Source organism: Aethalodelphis obliquidens, unplaced genomic scaffold (genome assembly GCF_003676395.1).
Source record: "Aethalodelphis obliquidens isolate GAN/ISIS:26980383/991018 unplaced genomic scaffold, ASM367639v1 scaffold13, whole genome shotgun sequence".
Classification (NCBI taxonomy): domain Eukaryota; kingdom Metazoa; phylum Chordata; class Mammalia; order Artiodactyla; family Delphinidae; genus Aethalodelphis; species Aethalodelphis obliquidens.
In genome coordinates this window covers 21,285,054-21,297,595 of record NW_020837957.1, presented here as the reverse complement: position 1 = coordinate 21,297,595, position 12,542 = coordinate 21,285,054, and the positions used below count along the sequence as shown (strand labels likewise).

The window sequence follows — 12,542 nt, the reverse complement described above, 5'->3', positions numbered from 1 at the left end:
CAAACAGAATCCAACAACACATTAAAAGGCTTATACACCATGATCCAGTGGGATTTACACCAGGGATGCAAGGATTCTGCAATATACGCAAATCAATCAATGTGGTACACCATATTAACAAATTGAAGAAGAAAAAACATATGATCCTCTTAATAGATGCAGAAAAAGCTTTTGACAAAATTCAACACCCATTTATGATAAAAACACTCCAGAAAGTGGGCATAGAGGGAACCTACCTCAACATAATAAAGGCCATATATGACAAACGCACAGCAAACATCATCCTCGATGGTGAAAAACTGAGAGCATTTCCTCTAAGATCAGGAACAAGACAAGGATGTCCACTCTCACCACTATTATTCAACATAGTTTTGGAAGTCCTACCATGGCAATCAGAGAAGAAAAAGAAAAAAGGAATACAAACTCGAAGAGAAGAAGTAAAACTGTCACTGTTTGTAGATGACATGATACTATACATAGAGAATCCTAAAGAGGCCACCAGAAAACTACTGGAGCTAATCAATGAATCTGATAAAGTTTCAGGATACAAAATTAATGCACAGGAATCTCTTGCATTCCTATACACTAATGATGAAAAATCTGAAAGAGAAATTAAGGAAACACTCCCATTTACCATTGCAACAAAAAGAATAAAATACCTAGGAATAAGCCTACTTCGGGAGACAAAGGACCTGTATGCAGAAAACTGTAAGACACTGAGGAAAGAAATTAAAGATGATACAAACAGATGGAGAGATTTACCATGTTCCTGGATTGGAAGAATCAATATTGTGAAAATGACTATACTACCCAAAGCAATCTACAGATTCAGTGCAATCTCTATCAAATTACCACTGGCATTTTTTACAGGACTAGAACAAAAAAATCTTAAAATTTGTATGGAGACACAAAAGACCTCGGATATCCAAAGCAGTCCTGAGGGAAAAAGACGGAGCTGGAGGAATCAGGCTCCCTGACTTCAGACTAAACTACCAAGCTACAGTAATGAAGACAATATGGTACTGGCACTAAAACAGGAATGTAGATCAGTGGAACAGGATAGAATGCCCAGAGATAAACCCATGCACCTATGGTCAACTAATGTATGACAAAGGAGGCAAGGATATAAAATGGAGAAAAGACAGTGTCTTCAATAAGTGGTGCTGGGAAAACTGGACAACTACATGTAAAAGAATGCAGTTAGAACACCCCCTAACACCATACACAAAAATAAACTCAAAATGGATTAGAGACCTAAATGTAAGACCGGACACTGTAAACCTCTTAGAGGAAAACATAGGAAGAACACTCTTTGATATAAATTACAGAAAGATCTTTTTTGATCCACCTCTTAGAGTAATGGAAATAAAAACAAAAATAAATAAATGGGACCTAATGAAAAAAGCCTTTGCAAAGAAAACTACAAACAAGATGAAAAGACAACTGTTAGAATGGGAGAAAATATTTGCAAATGAATCAATGGACAAAGGATTAGTCTCCAAAATATATAAACAGCTCATGCAGTGCAATAGTAAAAAAACAAACAACCCAATCCAAAAATGGGCAGAAGACCTAAATAGACATTCCTCCAAAGAAGACATAATACAGATGGCCAAGAAGCACTTGAAAAGCTGTTCAACATCACTAATTATTAGAGAAATGCAAATCAAAACTACAATGAGGTATCACCCCACACCAGTTAGAATGGGCATCCTCAGAAAATCTACAAACAATAAATGCTGGAGAGGGTGTGGAGAAAAGGGAACCCTCTTACACTGTTGGTGGGAATGTAAATTGATACTGCCACTATGGAGAACAGTATGGAGGTTCCTTAAAAAACTAAAAACAGAATTACCATATGACCCAGGAATCCCACTACTGGACATATACCCAGAGAAAACCATAATTCAAAATGTCACATGCACCCCAGTGTTCATTGCAGCACTATTTACTATAGCCAGGACATGGAAGCAACCTAAATGCCCATCGACAGACGAATGAATAAAGAAGATGTGGTACATGTATACAATGGAATATTACTCAGCCATAAAAAGGAACGAAATTGGGTCATTTGTAGAGACATGGATAGATCTAGAGACTGTCATACAGAGTGAAGTGAGTCAGAAAGAGAAAAACAAATATCATATATTAATGCATATATGTGGAACCTAGAAAAATGGTACAGATGAATCAGTTTGCAGGGCAGAAATTGAGACGCAGACGTAGAGAACAAACGTATGGACACCAAGGGGGGGAAGTGGCTGGGGAAGTGGTGGTGGTGTGATGAATTGGGAGATTGGGACTGTCATGTATGCACTAATATGTATAAAATGGATAACTAATAAGAACCTGCTGTATAAAAAAATAAATAAAATTCTAAAATTCAAAAAGAAAAAAAAACAGCTCCCAAGACCTGAAACAAGATCAAATTGCTGGAAGTTACGTATGGAGACAGATCTGGCCCTACATAAAGAAAACTCTTCTAACATTACATCTGTTCTTAAATTGGATGTCCTGACTTGTGATGTCAGGAACTTTCCAAGTTCTGGTCACCTTCAACCGGATACTTGAGGCCTAGAATCATCCTTCAGGAAGAATTTCTGTCCTGGGTGGGAGGTTGGAATAAAAGTCACCACCTAACTCTTAAAAAAAAAAAGAAATCTCCAACTATGGTATGGATTTGTCTATTTCTCCTTTTAGTTCTGTTAATTTTTATTTCATACATTTTGAAGGTCTGTTATTTGATGAATTGACCCTTTTAACATCATGAAATAACCCTGTTTTATTTTTCTAGTAATAATCTCATCTTTAAAACAATTACTATAGTATAATATTTCTTGTTAATTTTCACTGCAGTTTGAGGTAGGTACATTATTACATTTATAGTTTTAAAGACTGAGTGAAACTGGCCAAGTTTGTATAACTAGTGAATATGGTAGAGTATACTAAAGTTTTTGAACTTGACAGCAAGTCTCAGAAGTTATAGGTACTTTAATTCAAACAATCTTCTATGATGAAGTCCTATAACATGTCTTTTAAAAATTTTTTGGTTTTCACAATATTTATTTATTTAATATTTATTCCTACACACGAGTCAGTATTCTTCTTACTAATATCCATGCTTCTCTCATTGTTCTTTGCCTCCACTATGTTCATTCCCACAATAACACAACATAATCAAAGTAAGCCATGACCCAGAAGTTAAAAGGAGCTGAGAACCGAGCCTTCTAAAAAAATCTTCAATTATAGCAAAATAATGTGTCATGACGTATTTTCTTGTTTGTAAGAAAGAAATATTCATTAATGATTGTAAAGCCAAGTATAAAATTATGTGATGTAGTTATTACAATGTGCTTCTTTCATAAAATCACAGAACCCGATTTTATTTTATATTTTTTGGTTTCAAAGTTTACTACATTAAAAAAAAAGAATGAAAACTTCTCTTGATCTTCTATTTTGAATGAATCAATCCTCTGTTTTAAATTGAGTAAAGGTTAATAGCTCAGATGGTTTTTATAGTCTACTCATGTCTCAGTCTTCTGTATTATTATTCAAATTATACAAAAAACATTAAATATTAACCCAAAATCCAATTGAAACTATCAATCCCTGAGATGAGAACGTTAGGGTCATATTACAGCTTTCCTTTGAAAAACAAGGAAAAAAAGTTTAGTGCATGGAATGCAGAAAATCCTGACAAGATTTATTTACAACTATTTGCTTTTTCTTTTTCAGGTTACCAGAATAAATATTTGTGCAGCTGAAAGTGTTGCTAGTAGCAGGTTCTTGATGGCGTCTCAGACAGGGCAAATATCTAGTCATAGCTTGAGTGTCAGGTTTGGGAGCAAAAACTGGCCTATTATATAAAGTGTTCTCATTGTCCATGCATGGCTTTAGCATGGCTTTAGTTTTGCCGGCCTAGACTCTCAGCACCCCACAGTGGTTGAATATATGCAACCTCCATTATGTGTTCTTTTTTTTTTGCGGTACGCGGGCCTCTCACTGTTGTGGCCTCTCCCATGGCTCACGGGCCTAGCCGCTCCGCGGCATGTGGGATCTTCCCGGACCGGGGCACGAACCCGCGTCCCCTGCATCGGCAGGTGGACTCTCAACCACTGCGCCACCAGGGAAGCCCCATGATGTGTTCTTAAAGTATCTTGGTGTAGTATGTACACATTTCTCAGGCTGCAAACTGAGCAGGCAAACATATAACTATTTTTCTAAAAGTGGATTTAAATTCTATCTTGAACCTCCTATTTCTATCACTGACAGGCAAATTCAGCAGTCTTGGTCATTTGAAGTTTATACTTAGGCTTCTGCTCCTCGCATTTTCTCCCTGTTGTGACATCTGAGACCTGAACGGACTTATTAGTATTCAGGTGTTGGGGTTGAATGGGTGGGTAATGAACACATATATACATTCTTTTAAGAGGTGAGTCTTTGCATTCTGCCTCTATCCCTGGTGCACCCACTGCCAGTATATGTCCCTTTAGGTACTTTTCCATACAGAACTGACTTCAGTGTTTTTCTGCCTCAGTCTGGGGCCCACAGAAAACTTAGACAGTGGTTTCAGTTCCTCCTACGTCTAACTATGCCGTGTCACCACTTCAATATTGCTGTTCCCTTATCACCATAGCATGGAGCACACACACAAGAAAGTTTCCTACCCAAGTCTCAGATGGACAGCAGGGCACAGTATATCTCTACTTGTATTAATGAGGATAAGCTAGATTATGATGTGGTGAAAAATGCTTCCCAAATCTCAGTGGCTTAAAAGGACAAAGGTTTATTTCTCACTTGTATGTCATTCCTGGGTCAGGCATGGTACTGCTGGTCCATGCCCTCTTTACTCCTGGATCCGGTAACTGGATGATGGAACTGTCTCTGTCTGGGACATTGCTGATATCAGCATAGAGGAAGAGAGAAAAGGAGGAACTTTGTTCTGGCTAGTAGTCCAGCTCACACTTTATTGACCAAAGAAATCAAATGGATAAGCAGAGAAGTATAATTCTTCCCCAGGGAGGGGTAGCTTATGTTTTTAAATAATACACTCTACCACACTATTCCTGGGTTCATAACTTAAGGGAAGGATCTACGTTTCTCTGATAATTTAGCTTGAGGAATGGTGAGGAGTTAGCTACTTCATGCTCAAGGCTATCAGTGTTGCTTCTTCTCCAGCTCAGTTCTCCTCTCCAGTAAGGGAGAACCTTATCTAGTCTCCAGGGAGGGTGGTCTGGTTCTTCATCTGCTTTCTTTTAGTTGATTGGTTATGGAAAAAAAAGTTTATGTTCAGCTTCTTTCAGCATTTAGCCCTTTGGAGCTCAAGAGCAGCCATCTTTTGCAAATCACAAATCTGGGTCCCGGGACATCCTAGTTACGGTTTTATAATGTATTTTCATATCTGCTAAAGCAATATCCCCATCATGACTTTTATTTTCAAAATTGGTCACTCTTTTTGCAAACATAAAACTACGCAGAATTAAGTAGTGATGGGATGAATATTTAAGAAGTATTTTTGAATGATTCACACATGTCATATGGGATGGTTTGCTCAATTTAAATGAAGTCGAAGTTGATGTTGAATTTTGGTATTTGGGGACTATTACTGGGATTTTCAATATGGCTTTCCACTTGAAGTTACATGCAGTTGAGAGATACTCTACATGGCCATCACCTTGCTTGTGCCATCTCTCTTTTCCTTTGGTTTCTTTAGAGTTAACCTTTTGCTCAGGCTTTCCTCAGAACCTTCTAGCTAACTGTTATTTCGAGTACCAGTCACATCTCACTTTACAGCTGCCATTCCACTTCCTCATACCATTCACCTGCTGTAAGCATCCTCATTGCTAATTAGTACAGATGAGCAAAACTGAACAGTGATTCAGTTCATATACTTCCCAAAGATAAGAAGAACAAATCTGTGAGCTCCTGCCCTTACACTTGGAGGTCCCAGCTGAGTTGGGGGCAGAAGAACATGAACCTCTTTTCATAAATCCTGAGAGGGAGAAGTTGTGCCTCTGTCCCACATTGCTTCTCACTGTGGCAGGTGGCTGGCCTGTTTTTAGTTTTATTTGCTTATTTATTTATTTTGCAGCATTTATTCCCTGCCAAGGAAATGCTGGCTGACACAAGTTCTCCAAGGTCATAATTGTTCCTTCAGCCATCGCTATTCCTTTCTATCAAGCACTGTAGAATTCCAGCCCCCCTTCCCCTTATAGAAACAATGTTATAAATCTTCACATCTCCAGGAACACAAAATACAACACTTTGTATACAGGAAGCTGATCAGCAAATGTTTGTTGAAAAAGTTTTGAATGATTTTCCAGCCAGTGCTCTTTAAGGCAAAGTATACCCTCAGGCTTTGTGTTCACCATTTTTTGATGTTAATTTTAATTTGGTTTTACTGATTTAAAAAAAATATTTGGTAGAGAAGTGAGACACTGTAGACCCTATGAGGACTTAAAGAAAGTTCTGGTGGATAATCCCTGAGTTTCTTCCTAAAAACCAGAATTGGGGACCACATCTTTCTCTTTACTTTGCCTCTTGTCTTCTTTTTCCTGTTCCTGCCTGTAGGTCAATAAACTGGATGTTCTCTCTGCCCCCTCCCCTCTGCGTCTCTTTCCTACATCACATCCTTGTCTTCTGCTAAGATCTGAGCCACATTTGTTGAAAACCATCTAGTTAGAATGTCTTCTTCCTTTTGCAACACAGCTCACCATGTTTCCTTATCCTTTCTTCCTTTTTAAGGATTCATACATTAAAGGTAATCACATCTGGCTCTACAGAATCCAGTTCAGGAAGTTCTCAAGTTACAACATAATGTGTTGCCAAAGTGCCTTTGCTAATAAGTTGTTTGGAACTTGGAACAAATTTCCCAGCAAAAAGTAGGCTCTAAGTGGTACTTACAGTTCCCAGTCCAGCCTACAACAAGTTACTCACTCAATGTACTACATATCTGTTGAGTCAAGCATTTGCTATGTGCTGGTGGTTGAGAATTTTTGTGTTCACTACATTGCCCTTCAGCACTGTGCTATTTGAGTTGAGCTGTTCACTCCCCTGGCCTCATTCTCATATATATCATCTGCAAGAATTTTGCTTGTGCGGGTAAACATGATCGTTCTTTAGCATTAACATTGTAAGTTGTATCTCTCTCTACGCAGTTCATCTGTAAGACAACAGAGTCATTTTCTGCACACCCAGGTGAAGCAACAATAATTTGGGCACATGTTGATCAAAATATAGCCTCCCTGTGAAGGTTTGAGGCACACCACGCTGTCATGGCCTATGGGATGAGATCCATTGCACAAGGAATAAAGCATTATAAAAACATTATTTTCAGAGAGAGTGGAATTTCTTTGATGCTAAAAGGCAGGTCCAGATTGTTTCCTGGGATATGGTTCCTAGTTGGCATACAGAAAGACCTAATATCAATACTGAATGATGAATGAACGAACGAATGAATGGCAAAGGGCTACAGGAAGACATCTCCCGCATATGCTCTCAGTTTTTCCCAAGGTTTTAAAGAATGAGGAGGAAGGACTCACAATATTTCCCTCCTGAGGTCACCGGGAGAACCCAACTCTCTGCACGCCTGTGCCCTTTTTTGCTTTGCAGAGCTCAGAGAGAACAAAGTGTTCACGACAAACATTGTTTTACTTTGCGCCTTTCTTCTTTACCAAATGCGGGTCAGTGGAGGCTTTATATTTCAGCTTTGAAAAACAAAGTATCCAAGAGTATTGACCCCAAGAGGCCCAGATTTCTCTTACAAGAACTTAAAATATCTTTTGTTTCCTGTTTCAATAAAAAGGTGCCCAGGAAGGGTCCCAAGCCAAATGTCTGTGAACACCTGTGGCCTCTGGGGGCTGCCTGCTCCCTCAGATAGCTTTGGAGCTGGAGTTTTAGAGCAAGCGGTCAGCCTGGCGGTGAGCTTGCCTCACACGTGGGCTGTACTTCCCTGAAGCCACTTCAAACAAATCTCTCCCCGCAGTGTGAGGAGAGGGACAGGAGGACAGTGATTTAATACGGGGCTCCGAGGTACGGCCCTGTAGGGACTGTGGGTGCTAGCGGTCCTTGAGTGGGCGCCATCTCCCCCTGGAGGCCGGCCACACTCCTGGGGACCAGTCCCGGGCAGAAGGGCATCAGCAGAAGAGCCCCCGAGCGCCGATCCGTGCCTCGCCAGTGGGGGGCGCTCTCCCGTGGGAAAGGTCAGGCAGGGCGGGGAGGGGCAGGGCGGGACTCGGCCCCTCCGCCCCCTTGGCGCCACCCCTCGCTCTGCCAAACTTTCCTCGGGTTCCGGGCGGGTCTCAGCGTCCGCTGGAGAGGAGACGCGCCGCCGCCTGCCCGCTTGTCGCGTCGCCCTCGGCTGCTCGCGCCCGGCCCCCGGTCTCCCTGTGGCGCTCGGCCCCGAGGGCATGCGGCAGCAGCAGGGGTCTACGCTCCCGGGCTCCGCGGCGCGGGCGAGCGTGAGCGGTGAGTGGGTTCCCGGAGCGGCGGCCGGCCGGGGCGCATGGGGAGGCTTTTCGGGGTTGCCTGGCGTCCAGCCCGGGCCCCAGACCCATTCCGAGTACCTGGGACAGCCTTCTTTGGGCGGTGTGTGGCGCATCTTGCCCTTTCCGCCTTCTTTTAAAATTCTTTTTTATTTTAGGAGGGAGAAGCAGTCGGGATGCAGAATCCGCGTAGCGCCCGCCCCAGCTGTGGGCTGGTGGGCTGGGCGCAGAGGAGCGCAGAGCGGGGCGCAGGCTCCGCTCTGCTTTTGCACAGGTGCTTCTTTTCCAAACTCGGTTTTACAGCCGTCGATGGTGAACTGAGGTTCTCTCGTGGAGCCTAGGGATATAACATTTTCCAGCCTTCAGTTACTCCCTAGCCTGTGGTGTGTTAGGGAACAGCTCGAACCAAGCAAGGCATCCAGAGATTCGGGAAATGGTTATTACGAACTAACTAGTGACACTGTTGGGGGTTGTGCTTTGAGAGTAAGTGACAGTCCCCGCAGTCCCCCTCTCACTACCGGCAGACAAAAGTGCTTTGTTCTGTAGCAGCGTTACTTTATTGCTTTCCTTCAACAAGTTGCGACTACCTAAAAATGGCTTAGAAATTTCTCAAGCAAGTACTTGGAGGAGTGACTGTGAGTATTGGAAACAATTTAGTCTTATTAAGGTCATCATTTAAACTGCCCTCAAAAGCATTTTTAAACTGAGTATTTTCCACGAAGTGTGTTCCTGGTGCTTCGTTACTGTCATCGTCGTACACTTCTCCCTCCTCACTTCTTTGCTGCCCTGAGTATTACCTGGCCTTGGAACGTTACTTTAGAAGTTAAGGGCCTCTTAGCTTCTCAAGGTTCCTACTTGCTTTTTGTAAGTCGGAGAATAAAGTAAATGCCAAACAGGTGATCTCTTTACAAGTCGCTTATTATTTCATGCACTGCACAGCATGTCATTAATGCATGAACTTTTGTGTTGCCAAGGAGAGTTGTTGGGTTTTCCAGTGAACTACCTATCAGTGGTTGCTAGCCCAGCTTACAGTGAGGAATTGCATCCAACTTTGTGTGGTCTGAGTCCTGGGAATAGAGTTTTCCTCTTTTTTGAACAGAAGTGATACAGTTAGAAACACACAACCTTGGCTCTATTAACACCATGCTAGTCTAAACAAACTGGGCCATTCTAAAAAGACCAGCAAGCAAACCCTACCAGTGGGGTTTATGTACTTGAGATAAGCTTCTGGACTTGTTTCTTGTGCCATGAGACTGTATGACTGTATCATGTAGGGACTGGACATCCAATCATCTGGATGTAACTTATATTGATTGTTACTACCAGGTAACTAGGACAATAGATTATTTTGGCACATTTTCAGGTTTTCTTTTGTCTTTAGAGTTCAAAACTTTGTAGCTTCGATTAAACGAGAAATAACACATTTCTTTACTAAATCTGACAAATGCATAAATAGTAGTTACCAGCCTCTTTATATTGTTAGATCAGATCTATTTTAGGTATCTGGCTGTTTTACACGATGTTTGATAGAACAGATCTGCATATGTTTTCTCTGAATGAAGACTGAAATGAAAACACTCCAATATGGGATTATTTTCATGTATGTCCATCAGAGCCTACTTGAAAATCTACATGCTGATTCTCTCTCATTTTTCCAAAATACACAGGCACAGAGGAACCACTGCACACACAGCATTGTAGCCAGGCAGCAGTCAAGGTACACATTCTCAAAGTGGTGTACACATGCCCAAGGCTGGCTGCCTCTCCCCCCAAGTTTTTCATCTTGGAGCAGAAATCCACCATAACCTAAGCCCAGCGTCTTATTTCTTTGGGCCGTGGCAGGGGGAATCACTGTAACTTGAATGGGAATTACTATAACTCGAATTACCCATTAACCATTCTCCTTGGACTGTACATTAGTTCAAAATGCTCTGTAGCCTGTGATTATAACCAGCAGAGTGGTTAAGTCTGATTGCAAGGTTCTAAATGGCAGAGCCCAGGCCTAAGGTATTATTAATGTGGTGTAAAGAGAAGAGCAGGGCTTTGCAGAGAGACCAGGCTTTGTTCCAGGCGAGGCTTCGTAACCTTGTATACTTTGCTTCACCTCTAAGCCTTAATTTCCTTGTCTGTAAAAATGAAGATTATATCCACCTCCCAAGATGAAAAGAGAAAGCACTTAGCAGGGTCTCTGATATACAGGAAGTATTCCTTATATGTTGGTTGCCCTCTTTTCCTCCTAGATAAAGTATTGACATTTCTATAAACATGGTGCAAATGTACATTGCAGTGGCGAGAGTGCAAAGGTAGATTCCCAAGTCCGTGGTGATTTAGAGATGTTCTGCTCGCTTTCCTTACTTGCTTTCCTCCTCCCTTGCCATGGTCCTTTTGCTCTTCCCTCCATCATTTCTCCTGCAGGTACTGAGCTGCCTCCTGTCTGGCCTTGCTGATCCTTTGTCCCTCATCCTGGATTCTGTGTTTATGTGGAGGAGACCCCTGGAACTTAGTTCTACCGTGGATGGGAGAGATGGAGGTGAGGGGTTTAGAGCTGTCTGCAGAAGCCCTGAGAGTTTGTGCTTTCACAGTGCTGGGTTAGAGAGGCAATTTGGAGTACAGGGGTCTGGGTTCTAATCCCAGCCCCACTCCTGTGAGCTCTTGTGACCTTGAATAAATCACTTATCATCTCTGAATCAGTTTTCTCATTCACACGATGGGGATAATAATTCCTTTTCTAGCTACCTGCATGGGTTGTGTTGGGTCCCATTAAGTCAGGCATGTGAAAGGGCTTTGTACCTGGTGAGGGCCACATAAATGTTGGATAAAGAGACAGGGCCTCCAGATGTGGGACACCCCAGGAAGGCTGTAGGGGGTGGGAGGATCTCCATGTGGGTGTTGGACATGCTAAGTGGTCATTGCTGCCGTCTCTCCACACCCCTCTTTCCTGCCTTCTGATGGCAAATGAGATTTTAAGGAGGAAATCCTGCCAAAGGTTGAGAAACTGCTCTGTGGGAAATATGAAAGGAAGAGAAATTTCAGGGCTGAGATTACCTAACGTTGTGTGATCGAAGGCACAGGGCAAAAGGTCCAAAGAAGTTTTAATTCCCTCTTAGAATTACCTGTACTGTCTGCTCATCTCAGTTCTTAGTGGACAGAAACATAGGGTTAACTAATCAGCCAATGAGACAGAGGAGAGTGGTACTGGAGATCATCAGACGTTGAATTGGGGTGCCCTGTGCCGTCCTCACTCTCCTGTGCCTTCTTGCTAACTTAAGTCTCTGAGGTTCACTCTGCAAAGCACTAAACTGACTCAAGGCATCCCCCCACCCCCCACACACAAACAATTAAACTAATTATTATTATTATTATTATTATTATTTTGCGGCACGCGGGCCTCTCACTGTTGTGGCCTCTCCCGTTGCGGGGCACAGGCTCCGGACGCGCAGGCTCAGCGGCCATGGCTCACGGGCCCAGCCGCTCCGCAGCATGCGGGATCTTCCCGGACCGGGGCACGAACCCGTGTCCCCTGCATCGGCAGGCGGACTCTCAACCACTGCGCCACCAGGGAAGCCCCTAAACTAATTATTTAATTCAATCTGAGAGGTGTGTCTTGCTCTCTGCCTGACCTGCCTCGTGAGCCAGGAGAGTAGTGCCCAGTGAGAGGAAGGTCTGACTTCCTGGATTGTCCCCGCCCCCTCTTTCCCAGACTGATGTCAATCATCCTTATTCCTCTTCATCTCCTGACCTGGCCTCTGCGGCCCCTGACCCCTAGCCTCTGGTCCTGTCTGCCTATTTCCTTGAACTCCATTGCCTGTGCCCCTCCCTCCTCCCATGGACCTTGCTTCCCCTCCTCAGATGTGAATCATTCATATACTTTAGTCCAGGCCAGACTGGGTGTCGCTCTGGAAAACAGCCTGCCCAGTATAGCCTGCCTCACCCCTTCCAAACACTGTTAGTCAGCCCCGTAATTACTCATCAGCTAGTCCTATGTCTTTATTGTTCCCTGGGACATTAGGCTGCAGGACCTACTAGCCCTGGTTTTGTTTTGTTTTGTATTTTACGCAG

At 42.9% G+C, this 12,542-nt stretch overlaps 1 protein-coding gene across 5 annotated transcripts in view; it reads left to right on the top strand.

The window, feature by feature from the left end:
* The first annotated feature begins 8,273 nt into the window (after positions 1 to 8,273).
* The window catches only part of LPAR3 (lysophosphatidic acid receptor 3), a 73,220-nt gene continuing 68,951 nt past the window's right edge, over positions 8,274 to 12,542 (top strand). The window contains exons 1-2 of one of the 5 annotated variants that reach the window (XM_027114206.1): positions 8,303 to 8,466; positions 8,642 to 8,757. Coding sequence is in view for 1 of the 5 variants with exons in the window: in XM_027114204.1 (XP_026970005.1) it covers positions 10,999 to 11,013 (15 nt within the window). In the remaining 4 variants the exon portion in view is untranslated. The other 4 variants (XM_027114205.1, XM_027114208.1, XM_027114207.1 and 1 more) reach the window with 4 other exon arrangements.